Below are 24,759 nucleotides of genomic sequence, written 5' to 3' on the forward strand. Positions count from 1 at the left end.
TGCACCATTTTCATACAAATAAGAGGATATCATTTTTTTGTTTGTTTCATTTACTCATCCCATTCTTTCTACTCCCTGTCTCTTTTTGCCCAAGCATTTAAAACCAAATCCCAGATCTGGTACCCATTTCCTGTATTACCTTGTATATTATCTCCACCAGAGACAAGCTTGGGAAAAAATAAATAAATAAATAACCACAGTAACTGTTACCACATCGAACGGGATCAACAATGATTTCATGATTTTATGGAACGCCTGGGTTGCAATCAGTGTTCCTTCAGTTATCTCAGAAGTGTCTTTTTGTAATTGCTTTGTTTGAGTCAGGATCAAAATCAGCTTCACACCTTGTATTTGTTTGATGTGTCTCTATAACCGGGTCCGTTTCCCCAGCACCATTTCCTTGAAGAGACTGTCATCTGGCCTGTAGAATTTCCCATGTTGTGTATTTGGCTGATTCTGTCCCCTTGGGCATGTGGGTTTACCGCGTTGTTGCTATTTTAACCACCTGTATTTCTGGTAAACTTCTAGCTCATTAGAGGCTTGATTACATTTTTTGGTAGGAATATTTCATAGCTGGCTTATCAGAAGGTCTGCAATGTCTGTCCCTTTTCAGTGATGTTAAACTCCATGAGTGGCTTTAGGTGTTGTCAGCTTGATCCGTCCTTTATAAAGTTTCCTGTCAACCTGTCACCTCACTGTATTAGCAACCATTGATTCTCATTTTTTAGAAAACAAAAATAGTATCAGCCTAGACGTATAGATTCCTATCTTGCTTTATCCACTAACTTTTGTATCTTGGACCTGTTCCTATGTCAGCATCTATAGATCTAGTTCATTTTAAAGAATGGCTTCATATATTTTATTTTTTGAGTGTATTTCGACTTATTTAATCCGTTTGGAAATATTTCCGATCCCTCATCTTTCTGATGAAGAAAGGAAAGTCGGAGTCTTCAACTCTCTTTGTTTTAATTTTCTGTATCCCCTGCTTACAGAAGCTAGTGTGGCACTGAGCTATGGAACATGGTAGACCAGAGGGGTAGTAACACAGTGTCGCCATGGAAAGCCTTTCCTGGGGGCAGGGAGAAGAGCGTTATCTTAGCTTTCCTAAAAAACGGAAGCATTTGTGACTGCCCTTTTGTAGCTCTTCCCCAAGTGGGTGGTGGGGCCCAGGGCAGAGGAAGGCGATAGATCTTGTTAGTGACAACCAGAGGAATAGAAATAAGTGGGCGAAAAACCCCGACCTTAAGACCCGTTGATGGTCAGATTGGCAGTAGCATTTGCACAAGACCTAACTAAACAAGCCGACGGTGGGATCCTAAAATTTGTCTCCCCTGGAGTTCAGTTTGTGAGGTTTATGATGGCTGTTTGGTTTTCAGTGTGGTGCCGTGTATCATTGCCTGTCCCACTTGATTTGTCTTTATTTCTTGCTGTTTCTTAAGTTTAGGAATTCAGATATGGCCTCAAGTCTGGAGGTTTCCTTCAGGAAAACAGAGCCCCTGAAGTCAAGCTTTTCTGGGCTGAACGAGGCCAGGCCAGGCAAAACCCCTTTGCAGATGCCTTCCTAGGTCGGGGTCGGGGGGGGAGGCGCGGTGGGATGGCCTTTGAAAGTAAGACTGTCACGTGGCAGCATGGTCAGATTTTGAAAGATGGAACCCACATGGAAGTATCGAGATGCACGTGGTGGTTTCCTACTTGAAGAAAAGCAATGATAAAACTTCCTTGTGGATCAAGTGTTGGAATAGCCCAGGAGAAACTCCAAATCATTTTTAGTGCTTTTTCTATTAGCGATGCATGTGAATTAGTGCTGGCTGCAGTATACCTTTTTGTTTTCCTCAATTTTTCTCTCTTTCTCCCTCTTCCAAGCCTCAGAAGAGGAAAGCGGAAAGCCTTTCCAGTGTCCGATATGTGGTTTGGTTATCAAAAGGAAGAGTTACTGGAAGCGGCACATGGTGATCCACACAGGTTTAAAAAGTCATCAGTGTCCGCTCTGTCCATTCCGGTGTGCTCGCAAGGACAATCTCAAATCCCACATGAAGGTAAGCCACCTGTGGATGGGCCTCACGGAGAGACAGGCACAGCCCGAGCTCTTGCACACGGTCCAGTGCAGGAGGCCTCTAGGCAGGAGAGGGGCCCTCGGTGGAGCTTACAGAATGCAGTGCTCATTGTCCCCATGTCAGGCAGCACCAAAGAAGCAGGTGGCAAAGCTTTTCCTTTATAATGCTATTCCCTTCCTTTTTAACGGCAAAAAGAAGCTTCTCTATCCAAAGAGTAGACATGAAGTAGGGCCCTTTCCTATTGGGGAGCAGCAGCCTACCTTGGCCTTGCATGGCAACGCATGATTAGGGCGCTGGGAGGAAGACTTGGGGAAGAGCAAGGAGCAAGAAAGACCAGTACAGGCCAGCCTGCTGGACCCATGCCCTGGAGAGGGGTCTGCCTTCTTCTGCTGTCGCTTTACTCTCCAGCTTACAGACCCACAGGAGGGGCTCCTTGTAGGAGGGGTGAGGGTCTTGAAAGACACCTGGGCTCTAGCTTTCGCCCTGTGTGAGGCTTGGGGGGCTATTCCTGGCAAGACTGGGTCTTCCCAAGGGCTGTCCGTGTGTGTGCTGTCCTAATTCCCAGAATCATACTTACCAAGCATCTGAGGACATTGGTTTCAGTGTCTTGTTAAAAACAACTGCATTTCCCTCTTATGTGAGATGGAGAAAACTTCGAGTCACCTCTAAGTCTTTCTGGCAGACCCCATTACTAATACAGGTTTTCTCTGAAATTCAAAGAAGAAAATCACGAGATCAAAAGAGCATGGGCTCTTGAATTTGATAGACCTGCATTTAAATCTTATTGTGCAGCTTAGTAGCTAAGCGGCCTTGAGCAAATGAACTTTAGGCTCTCAATTTTCTCATCTGTTCAACAAGAACGATAATGTTTGTCTGGAAGAGTTGTCACGAGTATTTAAGGGGATAATGTTAGCGAAGTATCTGACATAGGAAATGTTCAATAGTAGTTATTTTATTTTGATAACTGTCTTTGAACACCTTTATTTTCCCACTGATATTTTCAGTAAGGCATGGCTGTCGACATTGTTTATAACGTTTTTACTTTCCTGCCATAAGAAGCGTAGTGTATGTACGTACTTAAGATATTTCCTTTTTTCCCCAAAACCTTGTAGCCTAATCCATCTCACTAAATCAGTGATCACTGTTTAAAATTGTAGCTCTAAAAAAGTGATATCAGACAGAACCTCTCCTGATTTTAGGAGCTAGCTTAGAAGATTAAAAAGAAAAATTAAATCCATGGTGTAATTGGTATTCTGTCATTTGTCCTTTTCTCCCGGGAGTAGCTTGCTCTTCGTCTTCAGAATCCATTGAACCAGGAGTTCTGGTCGGTTGGATTTTACTGAGCCTACTTAGTTTTTCCATTCCCCTCCTCATCCTCTAATGCCTCTTCCCAAAGCAAAATCTCATCTTTTACACCTGCAAAGTGGATTTCATTAGCAGGATAAGACTTCAAAAGGGAACGCCTTTAAAACTAAAATTTGTTTTCGTTACTGTGTCCTACGCTGTGTTTAGAAATCAGGTCTGGCAAATTTAAAGCTTCAGTGAGCAGAAAACTTGCATCTAGCCTGACACCTTGTAAGCTTGGTTTCAGCTCAGGGTCACATAAAACAACCTATTTATAAACCCATGGAAAAAAAGCTGGGTTTTCAATAGCAGGAACTACTGACCCTGAAACTACAGGGAGATGAGTTGGGTGCCTTGATGATACAGATGGTCGGCCATGACAGTGTTACAGATGAGAGCTGCAAGGGCTTTGCGGGTCGCGGGGTCTCAGAATGCTTTCAGAACAAATCAATAACCAGTACAATAAAGCAGTTGTGTGAAATTACTACTTTATTCAAACTCATGGTGTCCTAACCTGTTGAGCTACGACTGGAGCTTTTGATAAGGGAAGTGTGAGAAGGGCTCATGCAAGTTTAATTTTATCAAATGGTGTACTCTTTCTTTTCTCTATTCTGCACCTCACCGATGGGCCATTTTCTTTCTTTCATCTTTCTTTCATCAAAAGAATTCACGCTTTTGTTTTGATTTGACGTCCTTTAATTTTGAGACATTTCGTAAACAGAGTCTATGTAGAAGCATAGTGGCGGTGGTCTTGGGAAGAGGTACTCCTGCTGCATTCACCAGACTGAAAATATGAATGGATTTTCTACAATGGTTCCAGCCTGTGAAGTGGGGGCCGTGTTGCCTGTAGATTAGGATTTCCCACTGCGTGCGGTCAGAAAGACCTCAGTCACAATCTCAGTTCCACGACTTTTAGTAGCTGTAAGACTTTGGGTGAATCATTTAACCTCTCCCAGCCTTCGTTTCCACTCCTGGAGATAATCATCCGATCTATCGCCTGGAGTCTGGAGTCATTAGAAGGGTTAAATGAGATAATGGACATAAAGCAACTGAATACAGTGCCTGGCATGGAGCATACTCAGGAAATGTAGCTAACCCGGTCATTATCATCCAAGAGTTCTCAGAGTTAGCATTTACATTTGGAAATAAAGTAATGCCGTGGGATAAAAAATTAGTCTAAATTTTATCGCCTTTTTCTTTTTGTGATGAATCTTTAATGGTGACAATTTAGGAATACCGGTAAATGGCAAGAATATAAAATTGACCCTCGATCCTGTCACACAGAAATAACCATTGTTGCCATTCTAAGTGTGTCCTTCCGTATTGACGCTATGGACTTAGGACAAATTGGGATTCGACTTCATTTGTTCAATAAGGGCAGTATTTACCGTGTTCCCACCCGGTGCTGGGCACTGTACTTTTTTTTAAACCTGCCTTTCCTCCTCCGTATATCTCGCCAACGTTTTATGGGCAGCTGAGGAAGGAGCTTGTAAATGCCTCCAGCTTCCTCACGGTTATCTTAGATTTCCATTAAGCCTTTTACAACTTCCCTGGATGAGTGAGCCTATAGGAATTAAATACGAAATTCATAAGCCGAGATTGAACAGAAGAGGTGACGACTGCTAGAATAAAGCACAGTGGTAGAGTAATGGCAAGAAACCAGGCAAAGATCGGAGCGCAGAGTCCTGCCATTTAAGGAGCTATGACTCCTGAGGAAGCCCCTTCCCTGCCCTGCGCTATCTCGTGGAGGGGGTGGGGAGCAGGTGTGTGCCAGAGGTTCCTCATGTTCCTCCCACTGCCACCGGGAGACAGACCGCATGAGGTAACAACGCCTTTTATCCCGGCCCCCACCTGGCCCCTGTAGGTGCTCTCGGTGCAAGGTGACTGATCCTTCAGCCTGTCTCTATGTGGCCTGGAAAGAATGATACGCTTTAGACATACGTTTCTTCACATTAGCGGACTTAGAGGGATTTAAAAGCCAACGTTAGGCTACAGAGATTAGAAATCATCACAGAAAGTTTCTGTCAGGACAGAAGGGAAGAAACAGGTGCAAGAGCATAGAGAGAATACTTCTCTCAAAGGCCCAGTGCGACATCTCGCCCCTTTGGGAAGGGGCAGCTCCAATAAAATGACAAGTGTGAGAGTCACCACCACGGCCCCGGTTCCTCCTTTAAACCGACACTGATTTTTCCACAACTAAATACAGCAAAGCCAGGATCTGGTGGAAAAGAAGACACGTAAAAATAGTGGCGCACAGACTCTTCTCAGTCCAGGGCTCCCTTTTGTCTTTAGAAATTGGGCTTGCTCTCTGTCCTTTTCCTTCTTCCAGAAGCTGCTTCCGGAGCTTCTGTTCTTGGATTAGCTCCTGTCCTCTCCCGGGTCAATGGATGTAAGGACACTTCTGAAACGGAATCTGCCCCACCACCCGGCTCCCGGGACGGTGGGTTCAGGGCGTGCTCCAGGCAACACCTGTCAGGGTCCTGTGGGGCTGTGACCTGAGCCCCCAAGGTGCCCGGCTGCTGCGGGAGTTGGGTGGAGGAGATGGGGAATCTTCATGATTCTGTGAGGAAGCAAAATGAAATGATCAGCTCCACCGTGAAATCCCTTTGTTGTGAAAGAACAGAGAGGTAATCTTAACAGCCAGTGACAAACACATCCCTAACCCCCAGTCCCTCCCGACCTGGCAGAGGGGAAGCCTTTTAATGAGCAAGGCCTTGCTGCAACTGAGTTGAAGTTTATGTGTTTATTTCTGAGAAATGCATGCATTGGGGGACCATCTCTTTTCGGCTGTTTTTTTCAAAAAGCCACAGTGGGGTGCTGTAGCGACAGGATCTCACCATTAACTTTTAATTTCTTTGCTTTTGTTGGTCACTTAACATTATTTAAAAGTATGTTTTGGCTGGTGAATAATGCTTTTGGATTGCATTCAGAATGCATAAACAGCTGTAGTAAAACTTGCTCTCTTGGAAAGGAAGCCTACGCAGAGGGGCCAGGTGGTGCAGTGAACCAACGAACTAGCCTTTAACCTTCGTTAGACCTGGGTTCAAGTCCCGCTTAGGTCACCACTGGAACATGAGGTGTTGGTTCTGTTTTGGTTTTGAATCCCAGTCACTTGCCTGTCCAAATCCCACAACTCCCTGAATCATTTGGCCCAAATCTACACAATTGGCAGTTTCTACGCAAGGGAGGGGCGGTTCCGAAATAGCAGGGTGCAGCAGGTCAGCGCCGAAGCACATTGGCAGAGCTCAATGGGGAAGTTACGCGCTGACGAGCACCTGCCAGCTTGAAGCCTGGCTCAGTCCGGTGCAATGATTTCCTCACTTTTTGAAGCACTACATTCGGTAGGGACAGGAGGAAAAAAGCTTCTTCCAATTTTCTACAGGTATTGTGCATGCAGGGCTGGAACTGGATTTAGAAGTCTGCATTCTTTCACTGCAGACATCAGAATTGGGAGCCCAATAGAACCACATTGGGAAACATTGGTTTCATCTTGCCGAGTATCCTGGGTGGGGATCAGACCTTGGTTTTTCTCCCACTCTGCTTTGCTTACCTCTCATGTGATTTTGCTCACGCCACTTACTCTGGAGTCTCCGTCTCCCTGTCTGTGAAATGGGAATACCCCAGAGACATCATTTTCCACATTCTTAATTACCTAGAGAAGCATTCTGAAAATTGAAATTACGTTTGCAAAACAGAGCTAATTCTCTGAGTGACAATAATTGGATACGTGTACCTTATTGTTATTGTGAGAGGAATTACTTGACAGGTTGCCTCTTTTGACCCCCCGACTGATAATTATGTTAGTTCACACTGTGCTAGGTTTATATTGTCTCTGAAGACCCACCGAGATGAGATGACTAGAATATTAGGAGGATTCTCCTGAAAAGAGCCTCCATGGGCAGACAGCATCCCCCGTTGTGAGTGTGGCTCTAATCATGGGCTCTTAACCTGCATGGACCCGTGTTATGTGTAGGGACGGACCTCATCACGTGGGGCACGCTAATGAAATGCTCCTCTGGTGATTCTGTTTCCTGGGCCAACCCTTGGTACTGTGAGGAAATGGTTGATGAGTAGTCTGGATGTACTACAAGGCATTTTCCGTAAGCACATGGTGGAGAGCTCATTCTTCTTGCTTCTTCGTCAGGTTCATCAGCACCAAGACCGGGGAGAGACCTTTCAGTGCCAGCTATGCCCTTTCACTTCCTCACGCCACTTCAGCCTGAAACTCCACATGCGTTGCCATCAGCATTTCCTGAGGACAGAAGCCAAGGTGAAGGAGGAGATCCCAGACCCAGATGTCAAGGGATCTCCCCACCTCAGTGACAGTGCCTGCCTGGGGCAGCAAAGGGAAGGAGGAGGGACAGAGCTAGTGGGGACCATGATGACGTCCAACACTCCAGAGAGGACTAGCCAGGGTGGGGCTGGCGTCTCGCCTTTGCTGGTGAAGGAGGAACCCAAGGAAGATAACGGCCTGCCAACCTCCTTTACTCTGAATGCTGCCGACAGGCCGGCCAACCACACAAAGCTGAAAGACCCCTCCGAGTATGTGGCCAACAGTGCATCAGCATTGTTCAGCCAGGACATCTCTGTTAAGATGGCGTCTGATTTTCTCATGAAGCTGTCAGGTACTTGAATAGGGTTGTATTCTCTCTCTCTCACTTTCTCTCTCTTTCTCTGCCAGGATTCTCATCTGTAAAATGAGCTGGTAGTACTAGATGATTTCAAGGTCCCTTTAAATTCTAATGGTTTACACTCTCATAAATTTTCTCCTCGACCTTTTTTTCCCCCTTCCCAGTCCTTTAGAAGTAGTCATTGCTGTGGTTTGGGTCTAGAAACAACAGGGCTTGTTGATTTCCTTCCGGTTTTTCCCCTTTATGGGTTCTTGTTGTGGGGAACAGGTCACATGGTGAGCCACGTTGGTGATAGTTCTTTGTGTGACCCTGGGCCATATTTAACTTGTCTCTGTGTTTGGTTCTTTTAAAGTGCTCGTATGGAACGTCTCATTTTGCATTATTCAAGTTCTTTATTGCCTTAATTAGGAAGAGTTTTAAAGGACATATATACAGAGACTCCTGTTAGGAATTATATTTTTAAAATTTGTGCAAATGATAAAGATTATCTTCACATTATTTTTTCCACTGGAAAAAAATTTTATTGCAATAGAATGTGCCTAACATGAAATTTACCATTCTAACCATTTTTAAGTATACAGTTCTTTGGCATTAACTTCATTTCTGCTGTGTAGCCATTGCCACCATCCATCTCCAGAAATTTTTCATCATCTCAAACTGAAACCTCATACCCATTAAACAACAATTCCCCATTCTGCCCTCCCCACAGCCCCTGGTAACCACTAGTCTACTTTCTGCCTCCCTGAATTTAATTATCTTAGGTGCCTCATGTAAAGTGAAATTTAAAAAAAAAAAAAAAGGCAAACAACTTTTTAAGAAATATTCTTTCTCAACTACCCCACTGCCTTTTGGAAAGAAGATGAAATACGTTATAAAAATTCATCGTTAATCGACATCACGTTTATCATCAGATTACACATGACATTTCTTTTTGTTTTTGTCCTTCATTTTTTCCCCAATTTCTTTGATTAAGTTGCGGAGTTGAACAGGGGGTGTGGCGATATTGAGGGAGCGCTGCTTTTCCTGACTGTTTGGGAATGATAAAACATGACATGAGATTGTGCTGCTACTTGTTACATTTTTAAAAGTATGATTTAAAATTGTAAAAGAGATGTGGAGGGTGGGAAAAGGTCGCCTGAGAGTTGGTTCTGTCTTTCAGTGAAGATGGCAGTCCCCACGATGATTTCCAAATGCCATTTCAGCTCTTTGGAGATTGACAATACCCTTTTAAATGGAGAATAATTGGTCACCGCCTTCCTTTAAATGGACTGTGAGTCACATTTCACTAAATGTCATTGCCAGGTGAATTAGAGGTTCGGCTTCACTCGCTTGGAAGTCCCTTTGCTCAGTGACACTTCAGTCAGGTCTCTCGGAATGTCCCCAGCACCCAGATCTTTGCCCCTCAGGTGTGCGCAACACTAGTTGGAAGAAATGAGGAAATGGAGGGGACAAGAAGTGAGGCGTCAGAAATGACCCGGGGAGTCAACGAGGGCAGGGAATGTTACAACCAGGCGCTCCAACCCACTAGCCCACAGCGTGAGTGCAGACTCCTCGGCTGGAAATGGTCAGGCCACAGGAAGCCAAGTGTATCTGCGTGTGGCCTTGAAGAACATGGTGGGGGGTGTTGTGCGGGGGGGTGGGGGTTTGGCTCTCTCCTCTCCTCCTCTCTTCCCCTCCGCCTGCCTTTTCCCACCCTGGTCTAGGGGAAAATGTACTTGTAGAGTCTTTGAGTTTTATATTTAAACATTTTTTAAAATGTGGGGAAATGCATGCTTCTAGTTTTCCTTTTGCTGCTGATCCTTTAGGCTTCACCTCTGCCGGGGGCCGGTAGGGAGGGAGCGTGCAGGGTGTGCATCTCTGGTTTTTCCTGGATGGTCTCGCCCACCAATATTATAGCAGAGAGGGCTCCTTTCCTGGGCTCTTCTAGTGCACTCCCAAGGGAAGGAATGCAAATGGCCCGGCGTATTCAGCTGGTGTGGTTTAAACATAGGACTGTTTCCTTACTCAATAGACGGGGAGTGGGGGGAGACTAAGGACAGGGGTGAGTACCTCTTAGTATTGGGTTACTGCCTTTACTCCAGAACTGCAAGAAGTTTTTAGATCTGGAGGAAGGGGAGAGGGGGATGAAGGAAGGATTGGTCTTCAGATAGGATGCTTGGTGTATGGTACACTACTCCTGCTGGGCTCAAGCTGTAATTAGCTCCGGACCCAATCTCAGGGAGCCTGAGATAAGGCGTGCTGAGAGCCAGCACTGCAAACGGAAGAGACTCAAGAGAAGCCAGCCCGGTAGGTTGGGGTGAAAGACTGCACCAAAGCCTTCCACTGTGATGTGTTTTCTCAGTTAGTTATTGATGGGACATGTTTACAGTTTGGCAGTGGGAGTATTTACTGACTTATCAATTGGTATAAGAAAACAGATAACAAATGCACACTCTTTATGCAAAAGACCCATGCAGCTATTTTCTGGTGGCTTACTAGAGGTCCTGAAACCTGACTTGTATGCACTGTTACCTAGCAACCTGTTACAAAGTCACCAGGGAGGGAGATTCATCGGTAATTTTTTGTGTGTGTGCATATTTGGATGTAAATGTAAACTTGGTGACTGTGGCCCTGCGCAGCCCACAGGAGGAAAAGAAATGTTCAAAGGAAAGGAATACATTTTCTGGAGGGATTTTTTTTTTTTCTTTAATTTCCACTAACTCTCTGGTTGATCGGGCCTTATCCTTGATAACTGCCATCACTGTGCTTTACCTGGCTGTGTCTGTGAATAGGATCCTGGGACCCAAAGGCCAGATCCCAGGGAGCTGTGGCTGAGTTTCTAGCTCTTGCCGTCATCAGAAGTAGCGGGATATGTGCTTAGTATCTGGCTTGGTCCCTCGGCGTCATAACGGCGCCATTGTTCTGGCAGAGAATTTTTGAGCTGGGCTCTGTGCGTGCACCTGCTGGGACTGTAGGGTGCAGCTGTTTGTGGGCACCAAGTCTGCGAGTCTCTGTGCCAGCCCCATGACTGCAGAATTGGAGCACAGTGACAGATTCAAGCGTGCACATACCTACTTGTTTCCCAAAGAGAGACGGAAAACACTTGGTTCTTTCTTGCTTGGTTATTAAGGGAAGTCTTTCTTGCTCCTTCGACGAAAACTAAGCATCCAGATGACTTAATGGAACCCAGTGGGATTAAAAAATCGCTGGTAGAATGCTGTTTTCAACAAACTCTAAGTCCTTCTCTCACCCCCACCCACCTCCACGTTAAGGTTTTTCCCAGCCTATGTGATTGTGAAATCAAACCCCTTCTCCGATCTATCAAGTATTCCTCTGCTGAGCCCGCACTTAACATTCCGTAGTCCTTCAAGATTAATGTTGCTCCCCTAGAACCGAGGCTCCCAGGCAGCTCCGTAATTGATTCCGGGAAGAGGATGGGGAAGCCCTGGCTGCTGGCTTTCTGAGCTGATGGAAAAAATAATTTGTAAACTTTGCCCAGGGTTTCAGCCTCAGAGGCAGTCTGTGGGGGCTGTAGGCTTACGTATTTGCACAGATCTTTCTTGGGAGCCTGAAGACCCAGGTGGATGGTGGAATGTCAGAGCAGGTGATCCAGTGATCCCGTGACTGGGGTGTGCAGGGGAGAGGCACTCACTCAACCGTGCACCTGAGTTCCTGCTGCTCTGAGCCTCCCCTCTCCCTTAACTAGCAGCGAGTGTAAATTCAGCCGCACCGTATACTTACCTGGGGAGCTTCTTAAAATGCCAGGGCCCAGTCCACTCTCAAAGTTAGGGTTTCATGGGTCTGGGCAAGGGCCTAGTCATTGGCACTTTTTTTTGTTTTAATCCTCAAATGAGTCTCATGTGCACCTGGGACTGCGGGCCACTGGTGTGGCATATGCAGGTGGTACCTGATACAGTTTTTTCCGTTTTTGTGGTGTTTTTTGTTTTTGTTTTTGTCTTTTTTTTTTTTTTTTCAGTACTGCTCTCCTTCCTTCCTTTCTATTTCAGACCCTGGAAAGGGGCCTAGTGGGTGGTGTGAGATGAGTCTGAGGCATTCACCATAGGTCAAGGTTGACACGTACAAGAGGCCTAGGTGAGTCATGGCCCCTGAGCCCCTTGTTTTTCCTTGTGGGGCCTCATGGCAGGAGAAGTAGAAGAAGCATCTTGGTATGTTCTCCAGTTAGAACCAGAAAGTCTCAAGACTGATCGAGAGCATCAAGGACCTGGGAGTATCATCATTACATGCCTGATTAAAAGTTGCTTGCAGCAGCCTTTACATCATTTCTCTTCCTCAGAGCTACCCTTTTCAAGATAGGAAATTTAATTCTAACTCTCCACATTGTAACCAAGCAGTTGACAGAAACTTGGCACCTCAGTTGTAGGCTGGGAATATCTTTTTGTCCCTGGTTTTCCAAAATAAAAGATACAAGTCATTTCAACTATTTTTAATTTGGAAACTGGCAAAAAAAAAAAAAAAACCATACTGTCTCCCACATTATATTAATTTTGTAAAATGGAGTCCAAAATAATTTTAACTAGGAGAGATGGCATTTTTAAAGCCGTGACTTACAAATGGTTATGGGCCGAACTGTTTCTGATTTATTGGGAGAAGCCCTGCTGTAACATAGCAGAGGCTTTCTTGGACAAAGACAGGTGAGTTGCGGACCGTGTTTGCATACTATCTTGAAGTTTCCTGTGGGCCTTTGTTCTGCTTCCACCTATTTCACACAATTTTCTGCATCTGCAGTGACAATATAGTTAGTCTGTAAATGGCAGCCGCCCTATCCAACGAAGGCTTTGTTGGGGTGCTGGAGAAGGAGGGATAGGATGCGCGGTAAACCAGGTAGTCCTTATTGCCTGGGAGCTCTGGTCGGCTTTCTGTATTACATCTTTCCAAATGAGCCTTCTTGTAAGTCAGTACCAGCCTTGCACCTGTTGTGTCCTGAGAGTTCTGTGCCAGTAGCCAGGGGCTCCCACTTCCCTTCCCTAAATGTGTCTTCCCCAGTGGTTTAACTTTTAACAACCTTCTTTTATCCCTTGGTTGGCCCTTTTGTTTTATTTTATTTTATTCTTACTTTTTTAAAAAAGATTTTATTATTTTTTTAAAGTAATCTCTACGTCCAACGTGGGGCTCGAACTTACCCACCCCCAAGATCAAGAGTCACACGCTCCACTGACTGAACCCGCCAGGAGCCCGGGACCGTCTTTTTAACCCTGCCCTGCTTTTCTTGTGATGGGCACACACTGATCATGTGACTGAAATTCCTGGTGTCGGAAACAGCATTTAGGCCCTTATCCATGCAGGCAAGCCTGAATGCCCTTTTGAAATTTTGAATTTGGATTTTACTGACCCCCGCGGTGGTTCATAGGAGAGGGAGAGTGTGACTCCTATTTTTCAATGACTTACTACTCCCTGAGACAAGGACTGATCTAAGTCAGAAAAGGAATAGGTGGCATCACAAGAAAACGGGGTCTGGGGGTATACACCCATGTCCTGAAATGTCTGTGGAGACTGGGTGACATCTGCTCATTGTTTATTATTTTTCCTTAACAATCACTCTTATAATCCAGTGCTTACTCTGTGTCATTCAGCTCCCTTGACCTTCAAAACGACTCTATGGGTACATAATGTTCGGATTCCCATTTTACAGATGAAAACCAAGAAACAGAGGTTGAGAGGCTTGCCCAAGTTTATGCTGCTGATTAGTGGCAGCACTGGGATTCTAATCCAGGGGGCCTGGTTCCAACATTTCCTCCTCCCCCAGGCTGCCCGTACCCCAAATCACAAAACAAGGAGGCAGCGTGACTGAACTTGGCTCTGTTCTTTGCCCTGGTGTGCTGGCGTGGAGCAGGAGTCCCCAGCACGGAGCCATTCTCTGAATGCTGTATGTCAGACACCACTGAAACTTGCATTAATTCTTTTAGGCTTTTCAGGAATTACTTAGTGCAAATGGTAATAACAGTAAGGCCAACTAATAGTTCCGTAGGGCTTTACAACATATGGCATATTTCCAAATACATTGCCTCATGACAAGCATGTAGACAAAGACCAAGACACAGTGAGATTAGCTGTAAAAGGGTCATGACTGGAATCCAGATCTTTCTTCCTCCCTGTGTTAGATAGAGTATACCTCGTTCTAGAATTGCGCTGAGAATGATTTTTTATCCTGACAGATCCCTGGGAAGATTTGTCTAAGCCTGTGTTGCTGCAAACCTGAATCCAAGTCATTTCCTTCCTTCCCTCATTAGTCTATTTTCTTTGAGGTGTTGCTGCTTGTTACTACTGTTACCACTTCTACTGCTTACTGATCCAATGTGTCTACAGCCAGCCTGGCCCTGTGCCCACAACTTCATGTAATTTCTCATTAAACCCTCTTAAAAGCCCTGAGGGGTCAATAATATTAAACCTATTTTACAGATGAGGAAGTTGAGGCTTCAAAGGTTTTGGCAATAAGGGAGAGAGCGAAGATTCGTCTCTGCCGAGCTGCAAAGCCTTGGCTCATGACCACTTAATTAGCTATTACTTAATTTTTTTTCTCAGTTGAGCGAACTGTCTTTTGACCTCCGTCTGCTTCACTGTTTATTTTCCTTGGCTTCAAACCATGGCATCATTTCTAATGCATGCTAATTCAGTCACTAATCTGGTTAAATTTTTTGTGTCTTGAAAATATATCTATAATCCAGCCCTCTGCGTGCAGCCTCTCCTGGCCATCAGCTCACACCTAGGCAGCTTGCCTCATCCACTCCCTCCCTGATGCCCTCTCCACCACTGCGGCCCCCTCCAGGCCTTCCAACCTCTTCTAACGGACTTTTCTTCTGATAACTCTTATATGGGGCTCTGCCCCTGCCTGGCTCCTTTCTCCAAAGGAACCGTATCCTCACTGCTCTCCAGAAGAATGTTGACTGTCTTCACCAGCTCAAACCTACACCCTCTCACCGTTGTTTCTCTGCCTTCACTCATGTTGTTCCAGGGGTCTGGTCATTCGAATTGTGGCCTTCCATGCAGCTTCCTCTTGTTAGGTACAAAGGGGGGAAATCAGAACTTTTCAAAAAAGAATGATAATGTCCTTAAAACTAAACGAGCTGTTTTAATGCTTCTCGGACCCACAGTGATTCTGTATCTTTGTAGGGAATTTCTAACAATGTTGGGGCCCATTCCTGCGATACCCTCTCCTACTGTTTGGCCTGTGCAAATGCTGGTCATCCCACAAAGAGTATTTTGGTTCCCACTTCTTCAGTAAAACATTTTCCTGTTATTCTGGTCTTTACTGCCAACCCTCTCACCCCCTGTGAATTCTGGTAATATTTAGAGTCTATATCACCCAGACTGGGGGTTGTGTTACTGCATAGTTTGTTCTATTGCTTGATTAGTCTGGTCTCTTGAACTATGTCAAGTTGCTATGGTTGGTGGGGGAGAGGGGTCAGATAGTGTTTCTTTTGTAACATCTTTATCTTCATACCATCCACAGTGCATTCCATGGTGGATTATACAACAGATGTTCTGCTAGTCATAATCTGGAAGTGAGGTTTTCTGAGGTTGTGATATTACTTCACTTAAACAAGATTTGCAGATTTGCACCTAGCTTCTTAGTGCCACAAGAAAGAAGATGGAGCAGAGTGGTGGTCTGTGGAAAGTGAGCAGGCCATTCAAAGGGAACCTTGACGGCAATGAGTCCCTTGGTGTCTTCTTATGCCCTATGTTCTAGGCCAGCCGAGGCTAAGAGCTGGAGTCTGTCACTCAGTTAGTTAAGTAACAAACAACTCCACAGTTTAGCAGCTCAGAATAATAACCATTGACTTAGCTTATGATTTTGTGGATTGGCATTTTGGCCCAAGAAGCATAGGGTGCTTCTTCGGGTCTCCAGGTTGATTCATCTATCTAAAGTCCTTTGCCACCCGGGCTGGGTGTGGACTGGTCTAGGATAGCCTCAGCTAGTGATGGCTTCTCCCTGTTCTGCACGGTCTCTCATCGTCAGTGGGCTAGCCCAGGCTCGTTCACATGACAGCCGGGCAGGGTTCCAAAGGAGAGAGCAGAAGTGCATGAGGCCTCTGGAGGCTAGACTGAGAACCGGCCCAATATCATTTCCACCGCCTTCTATGGACTAAAGCAGGCCACAACTCCAGCCAAGACTTAGGGAGTGGGAAAATGTACTCCACCTCTTGATGCCAGGAGCTTCGAAGTCACATTAAAAAGGGGTGGGGCTTCAGGGAAGGGAGTTGTTAAGGCTTTTTTTTTTTTTTTTTTTTTTTTTTAAAGTAAGCTTTACTGCCAGTATGGGGCTTGAACTCACAACCCCATGATCAAGAGCCAAATGCTCTCCCAACTGAGCTAGCCACGCAACCCCCGTTATGGCCATTTTCTAGTCTACCACAGCTCAAGAGTTCTTCAGGCTCTCCGGGTGTTCCACAATGACAAAAATCATTTAAGAACTGATGGATAAACCAGAATGTCAGCATGGTAATTTAAAATGACAAGTGTAACAATCAAGAGGAGATGTCATCTGGGGCAGATGGTCACCAACTTCCCTGAAAAGTGTCGGAAATATATTATCCAATCTTTAGGTTTTCTTTTTTCTCATCTCAAATCACTTCATGCTGTTCATACATACAAATCACTTCACTGCTGTTCATACATTTCATTCTTTGTACGTGTTAATAGAATGAATTTAAAATACAGCTTTCGCGTTTACTCATGACTTGATTGGTTTTCCAGGACTTGTCCTTCCTGCTTTTGACAAGGGAGATATCCTGTCTGTTAAGTGGATTACTGCAGATAGCGACTTTTGCTCATTACGTGTTGATTTTGTTAGTTCAGTTCATGGAGGAAAATCTTATTTATTTATTTTACAGTTCTGGAGACACCGCTCATTGTTATTACCCTTGACCCTGACCTGTCTTGTTTTCCCTTGGTCCCTGTGTATACAGTGGTGGTAACTGTCATCGGGGACCTGTGTGGTCCTGATTGGAGGACATTGATACCGAAATGTGTCCAAAGATTAGCCCAGGTGGGGATTAATGAGAAATAGGAGATGGTTCAAACTTCTCCAAACACTAATTATAAAACTACTTAAGGCAAATTATGTAGTTTACCTTTTTAGAGAACAAGATTTAAAAATATTTAGCTGATGTTTTAAACATTCTATTTGAAAATAATATGCTTAACATCTAAAAGCAATGCTCCACTCTAATTAATTACTATTTAATTGCATCTTGGCTTTCCTTATAATTTTAGAAGGCAATTTATGTTTTTTTTCTCACCTAATGTGCATCAGGTTGTCAAATAATCCCCAGGTCCTGGCAGATCATACATACTTACAAGGGAACTTGGGTAGTTATTTGTAATATGGGGAGTTGAGCTCCATTCTGGTTCCATCGTTCATGAGCTGTGTGATTTTAAACAGGTCGTATCATTCTCTGAACCTGTGCTTACTTATCGTGAAATGAAAGAAGTAAAAACAATAATGGTTTTCACTTCTTTTTTTTAAACACTAAACTCATTTATCCAAACAAAATCAAGTGCCAACTCAATATATAAAACACATAGAATGTCTGTTTTTAATAGAACTTTATTTTTTAAGTTCACATTTATTATATTTATTTATTCAAAAAAATCCAGCAATCAGAGCAAAGTTGCTCTTTGATAAGCACAAAACATGGGCTCAGCGTTATGATGAGGGGAGGTCGTCTAGCAGCATCAGCCTCTAGTATATTTCTGAATTCATTTTGCTGATTGCAGTTTCCAGAAATACCATTTATACAGGGATGTTGTGGTAAAGGAGAGTAGATTTGTAACAATTCACCTTGTGATCTCAAAATACCTTTAATTAAATGTATTCAGCTGCTTAAAAGAAGAGTACCAATAATGAGAAGTTTTTGCTTCCAAGTTGACAACATTCAGCAACTGCCCTCATCCCTTGTCTTAAGACCAGGAGCATTCAAAACGTGCAATATGCAGTAAAGGCCCCTGGAAATCCTATAGTAACCACTTGGGTATTGCTCCAATAACTGGCATTTGGAAGTTTATTCACTCTGTCTGGTCTCACATTCCTCAACTGCAAAACGGGCATACGATTAGGGTTGTTGTGAGAAGCAAGTAAATTAATTCAAATAAGTTAACACTTAGCATACTTCCTGACCCCTACTAAGTGCTTTATAAATGATAGACCCAGACAGACCTATATATCTGTGTGTGCCTTAGTCTGTCCACCATCATGAGAGGCTTCACCAAAGCAGATACACTTGAACCCAAGTGGGCATTTAACAGAAGGTAGTGCTTCTCAACCACAGGTGTGCTAGGACACAGCTGGCCAAGTCAAGAAAATTTCTGTTTTCATGATGGGGCAGTGCCAGCTAGTGGGGCAAGGCCAGGGATGTTGCTAAACATCCCACAATGCATGGGACAGTCCTCCAGAGCAAATTTTCCTGCTCAGAACATCAGTGGTGCTGAGGTTGAGAAAGCCTGATTGAAGGCATGCACGTCGACTCCAGTAGGAGCACAGTTGTATAGTTTTACATGGACACCCCTGAATTTTTTTGAAAGATCAGTGCATAGCCAGCCACTTCCTTATTAATGACATATTACTAGAATTCTACCACTCCTGTGATAACAGGAGGAGGAACTGCATTGCAGGTGAAACCAACTGAATTAACTTGTCAACCCAAGTAAACGTTAGTGGTCTCCGTTAGAACACAGATGAGGGTACAAATTTTTCAATTAAATTTTCGATTGCCTTAAATAATCTTAAAAGCTTAAATTTGAAACAAACACTTGTTGGGACCCTGGAAGCTTATCCTAGGATTCCTGGGAACACTGTTTGAGAACCACCCATCTGTGGCCCTTTCCAGGGCCAAGTCTTAGGCTCTGCTTGAGGGTGAGGTAGAAAATAACATTCTTAATGGCCTACCTTTTTCATGTAGCATTTCATGTAGCCCTCAAAGAGGGCTCTGTCTTATTAAATGCCAGGAAAGTATCATCTTCCTTCACCAGAGGGAACAAATGGAACAGAGCGGAATAGCCATGGTGCGGCCCGTTTTCCTCTTCCACCATCTTAGTCAGATCTTCACAAAACTCCTTCCTATAGGAAAGGGACGTTCTCTGCCCCTTACCTCCAGGTCATGTCCCACCTTTCCCTTTCTCACTAACAAAGGCTGTTCACTCCATAGCACTTATTTCCAAAGCCCATAGTCCGACTGCTTAGGGTAGCACCCCCCTCAAAGGCACTTGGAAAGATAGGAGAGAGGGTGGGTGCGTTTTCAGCCAGACACCCTGAAGTCTGTGTCTCTGTGATTAGAAGGGGTTGGGCTGTTAAATTCTTGGGACCTTAGTTCCCTCACTCATAAAATGAAGATAGTAATAATAGTTATCTCCTGTGATCGATGAAGGACCAGTTCCTGTTAACTAGGCAAATGCTGAGTGTGTGCACTATTAAGGAAGTTTGTGGAATAGTCTTGGGGTGCTTAGAAGGGATCTTGGAGTGAACTGATGACACTTTGTTCTAAAGAGTTTTTTTGTTGTTGTTGTTTTAACAGTTAATTAATCCCTGCCCATTAGAATTGGAAACTTGGAATTATTTTATCCCAGTGGCTTTCCCATTTGTTGCCCATGTGAGCCTTTATCTTGCATCCTGTATAAATCCTCAAAAAGTTGAGTTGTTTCCTTTAAATGGCAGCCCAGCTCCATTGAATGCATGAACTTACAAATATACATAATTTATAATCAAAGTGACTCAGGTCCTAAAATGTTTGGAACAGACAGAGAAGGGGCCTTTTTTTTTTTTTTCTTTAAAGATTTTATTTATTTATTTGACAGACAGAGATCACAAGTAGACAGAGCGGCAGGCAGAGAGAGAGAGGGGGATGCAGGCTCCCTGCCAAGCAGAGCGCCTGATGCGGGGGGCTCAATCCCAGAACTCTGGGATCATGACCTGAGCTGAAGGCAGAGGCCTTAACCCACTGAGCCACCCAGGCGCCCCCTGAGAAGGGGCCTTTTGATTCGTGGGGTTTCCTCCATGTGTTAAAAGTGGAGTATCTGGAAACTTGAAGATACCTAAACAGAAGTCAAGGTAAGGGTTGGGAAAGTCTCTTACAAATGGAACTCCGTATGTGCACAGATCTTTGTGGTAGTAAGAATGAAGTCAAGAGTAGGCTGTGAATTGTAATTGGTTCCCTTTTTCTTAGCAGTTCCCCCAAAGAAAAAAGAAAACATCTATAATTTCACCTTTCTCTGTAGAAAGAGAATGGGTTTTTTAAAACTAGGATAAAAAGACAAAAGTAAGATGATAAACTATGGCAATCATTCAGTCATATCCATCTTAAAATATAGGCTTTATGTACTTTTTAAGTATTAATATTTCTGGTATTTAGACCCAGAGTGTTTAGGAAATTAAAACTTGGGCAAACTAGTGTTTCCCACGGGGTTTCTGTGTGTGTGTGTGTGTGTGTGTGTGTGATCTGTTATTAGCTATATTTACATTTCCCCAGCATTTATGTCATTTTTGACATTGTCAGAACAAAAACCAGGTATGAAATGCCTGCAGATTTATAATCCAGCAACATACTAACTTGCCTCTTGTGTTTTTAAATGTCTTATTGAAGTTGTGTTAAATCTGGGTTATACTAACAATGATAACTTTTTTTTCTTAAATCTTATGTAGAAGTTATTGTGACGAATACTGCTAGAAGCTATTTTTATCTTCAGAGACCATCAGCTTAAGGTTGTTCTCCCTAGAAATTGGGATTTGCTTCTAGGGCTCCAATAGTTTCTTATCTCTTTCCTAGCCTCATCTTAGAATTTTTAGAAGTTTTAAAATAAAAGATACAGAAGCATTTTAAAAGTACATAACTTTCTGTTATTCCTTCCCAAAGAATCAAAGTTTCAGGCTTAACAGAAAACACACCACTTAATTATTTTGTGGTGACTAACTAGGATGCTTTTGGAAGAGCATTTTATAAAGGGTTCTGGAAGAAAGGCATAGAGTGAGAGAAGCTTTAGGAGCTAGCCAGCAGTCCCCTTCCTCCACCCCGCAGTCCCACCACCCCCAGGAAATGGTTGAAAGGGGAGAAGTATGCTAAATACACAAAGTCCTCTTAGGATCTACCTTCCTTGCTGAGGTCAGAAGTACATAAGGATTGCTCTAGAGACCATCATTGTTCTTTTTGGTTCAGATTCTGATCGCATTGTCCCCAAAAGGCCAAATTTTATTGGATTGTATTTTATTTGTTTTTAGTTTTTTGTAAAGTAATCTCTGTGCCCAACGTGGGGCTCAAACTCATGACCCTGAGATCAGTAGTCGCATGTCCTGCCAACGGAGCCGGCGGGGCATCCCAGAAAGCCAGATTTTAAGCACTTTAGTTCAAATTTTTCTGGACTCCTCCCTTAGTAATGCCGGAGTCCAAGTGAATGATTATCACAGACTTCTCAGTACGTGCTGTGGCGTAGATGGCAGAGCTTTTATCTCTAGGTCTTGTTCCCAGCCTATGTATCAGATCTAGGGAAAACACTTCTGATTGCCTTCAGTGGAATATTCCGGGATTGGGGGTTTTTGTTTTCCACGGGTAATAGGGAAGGACCATCAGACGTTACTAATCTGTAGCCGACATATTTTATTCATTCCACAGCTATATTTTGAGCACCTACTATGTGCCAGACCCTGTACTAGGCACTCAAGGTACATCAGTGTTAAAGATCATTGCCTTCTTGAAGCCTACTTTGAGTTAGGGGAAGAGAGCATAGTAGTTAACATAATAAATAAGAAACTTATATGGAATGTAACTAGTCTGCTTGGGCTGCCGTGACAGAATACCAAAGACTTGGTGGCTTGAACAAAGGAAACTTACCCCTCACGGTTCTGGAAGCTGGAAGTCTGCTCAAAGTGTTGGCAGGATTGGTTTCTCCTGAGGCTTCTCTTTTTGGCTTGACTTTGGCCACCTTCTTGCTGGGTCCTTCCATGATCTTTCTTCTGTGTGAGTGCATCCCTGGTGTCTCTTATAGGACACCCATCGTGCTGGATTAGGGACCTACCCTCCTGGCTTCATTGAACCTTAATTACCTCCCTATCCCCAAATATAGCCCTGTTGTGGGTTAGACAACATAAGAATTGGTGAAGGTGGGCACAATTCAGGCCTTAACCAGAAGTTATCAGGTGATAAGTATTTTGGGGAAAAAAAGGAAGATAAAAGTAAGATAAGAGAGATTGGGAGTACCATGGGGCGGGGATTGTAGTTCTGAACAGTGTAGTCAGGATAGACTTCATTGAGAAGGTGGCACTTGAAGGTCAAGTTACATTCAAGTGTTGTTATAGCACAGGGACCAGAAGTGGAAGAATGGTGTGGTGGAGGTAGGTAAGGTGGAGGTAGGTAAGGGACATAGAGCAGGCAGCTCGTAGAACTAGATTCAGGTCCCATCTCTGTGTCTTTTTGGTGGTAAAACTTCCAAATGTTGTCACCTTAGCCCTCCAGAGTCCAGTTTCTAAATATGCTTGTCTCTGTGAACTTGGAACTCCAGAATGTACACCCTTCGAGGGCACAAGGGAGAAAGGATTTTGTGCTTGTGTACTGGCTAGGGTCGGTGATGGGTAACAAGTTAGAAGTTCTTGCTTTGGAGATTTATTTTTATCCTCTTATTTGTTAAGTGGGAGTGGGCTTCGGGTTCACTCTCGTGAGTGTTACTAAGAACTCTGTATTAGGATGAGCTCTTCTTCTCAAAAGACATCTAGTATAACCAACCTAAAGTTCCGATTACATGGCCTATTAGAGGGGAGCAAGCTGCCTGGGAAAGTGGCCAGTGGTGGTGGAGAATACTTGTCCTCTTTGGTCTTTCCCAGGGAGTGTGTAGCTCAGTGGGTGAAGGCCTGCTATCGTGTAGCCAAGCCACAGAAGCCATCCCATAATAGGCCAGTTAGCTCTGCCCTGACCACATACTCCACGCCAACCAACCACGCTAAAAATGGAAAAAAGGACATTAGTGGAAAAACTGGTGAAATCTGAATAAAATCTGGAGTTTAGCTCATAGCATTGTGAGTTTCTTAATTCTGACAAACATACCATGCTTATGTAAGATGTGAACACCGGGGAATGCTGGGAGAAGAATATATGGGAACTCCTTGAGCCATCTTTGGAACATCCCTGTAAATCTAAAATTACTTCAAAATAAATGGTTTTCTTTTTTTTTAAATGCCCCCTCGTGAGGGGCACCTGGCTGGCTCAGTCAGTGATGTGTGCTACTCTTGATCTCAGGGCTGTGAGTTCAAGCCCCAAGTTGGGCATGGAGATGACTTAAAAATAAAATCTTAAAAAAAAAAAAAAATGCCCGTCATGGTCTCAGAGATGAATTGAGCTACAGATACGGGTTTATTCACCGTGACTGGAAAAACAGTTCCAAGTGTGTGCCCCAGTGTTGGTGGGTCAGAAGCGTCCATTCATAATGAGGCAAAGTGGGATATCTCTAGTCCGAGCTTCTCTCTGCAAATTCTTTGTCACCTTACCACCCACCCCAGGTTTTTGCTTTGGGTATTGCCTCTGACTCATGTTTATATTGAGGATTTTATGGCATCATAATTGCCTGAAAGCATTATTTTAGAATAAGATTAAGTAGGGGGAAGCCTCACAGGTCAGTGAGGCGGCAGCATTTATACAGGAAAGAAGACATTTAGGGAAACCAGAGAGAAAAATGTCCACTTTGTAGAGGCAACTCTTCTTAAAATATGATCTCTTCCAAAGATTCGGAAGCGCACGTTCTTCAGAGTCCGCTGCTCATGGAGTGTATTGTATTTTTTCCTGCCCAGGTCCCAGCCTGTTTTGATCGGGTTGTGGTCCCTCCTGCTGTCAGCACAGTGTGATTGTGCATTCCATGTTTCATAAAGTCCGGGGGCAGCTAAGAGGGGGAGTGGCCTTTTGTGTATGTATATATATACAATGCCTTTCTTCTTTTGACAGCTGCAAATCAGAAGGAGCCCATGAATCTTAATTTTAAAGTGAAAGAGGAGCCCAAGGAAGAGGAGGCCTTAAGTGCCACTTTGCCTCGGTCCAGCTACGTGTTCAGCCCGGAATCGGAAGTGCCGGCCCCGAGCGTCTCTGAGGACACCCTTAAGCCCCAGGAAGGGAAGGGGAATGTGCTAAGGCGGGATATGTCCGTCAAAGCAGCATCTGAACTTCTCATGAAACTATCAGGTATTTGATTTATTCTAAAATATTCACATTCTGCTCATTTCATTTGTAGCCAACTGGGCTGCTTCCTGCATGGGTTATAATTAGCCTAATGGTAGCAATAGCACATTATTGAGGCGAATTCAGGAATGACTGGGTGCTTGGCTCTCATTCCTGCGTTGTGTGTACGAATTTGTTTGCAGATGTTGTCTGTGTACCTGGTCTTGTGAAATACAGCCTTCTTTTCCTGTAAATTGTTGGAAAACACTGCTGCTTTCTAAGATGATGCAGGTCATAATTTTGAGTGCGTTCTAATGACATGCAAAGCACTTTTGTTAATTGATCAAAATATCTATTCTTTCCTAATAGAGGGCCTTTCTTTGTGTGTGTATTTATGCTGTATTCTTTAAGAACCATTAAAAATATGTTTCTTAACTTAATAAGCAGTTGAGATGGTGCTTGTAGTAATTAGCAATAGAGGAGCAGTAAGAGATTTTATGAAGAGAAAATTTCATAGTGGACTATTATAATAATCTAAGTTCTTAGGATAAATGAACACATTTTTAATAGTATCTAAATGTAATCTACCTGTCAGAGATAGGAGAATGG

At 43.9% G+C, this 24,759-nt stretch overlaps 1 protein-coding gene across 12 annotated transcripts in view; it reads left to right on the forward strand.

Moving 5' to 3' along the window:
- Nucleotides 1-24,759, forward strand: part of ZNF827 (zinc finger protein 827) — a 168,708-nt gene that overhangs the window by 38,945 nt on the left and 105,004 nt on the right. For all 12 annotated transcript variants that reach the window (XR_004382428.1, XR_004382427.1, XM_032855582.1 and 9 more), the window contains exons 3-5: nt 1,864-2,036; nt 7,543-8,023; nt 23,941-24,174. Coding sequence is in view for 10 of the 12 variants with exons in the window: in XM_032855582.1 (XP_032711473.1) it covers nt 1,864-2,036; nt 7,543-8,023; nt 23,941-24,174 (888 nt within the window). In the remaining 2 variants the exon portion in view is untranslated. The remainder of the gene's footprint in view (nt 1-1,863; nt 2,037-7,542; nt 8,024-23,940; nt 24,175-24,759) is intronic.

The sequence above is a fragment of the Lontra canadensis genome, unplaced genomic scaffold, assembly GCF_010015895.1.
Source record: "Lontra canadensis isolate GAN:19392208 unplaced genomic scaffold, GSC_riverotter_1.0 scaffold10, whole genome shotgun sequence".
NCBI classification, from domain to species: Eukaryota; Metazoa; Chordata; class Mammalia; order Carnivora; family Mustelidae; genus Lontra; species Lontra canadensis.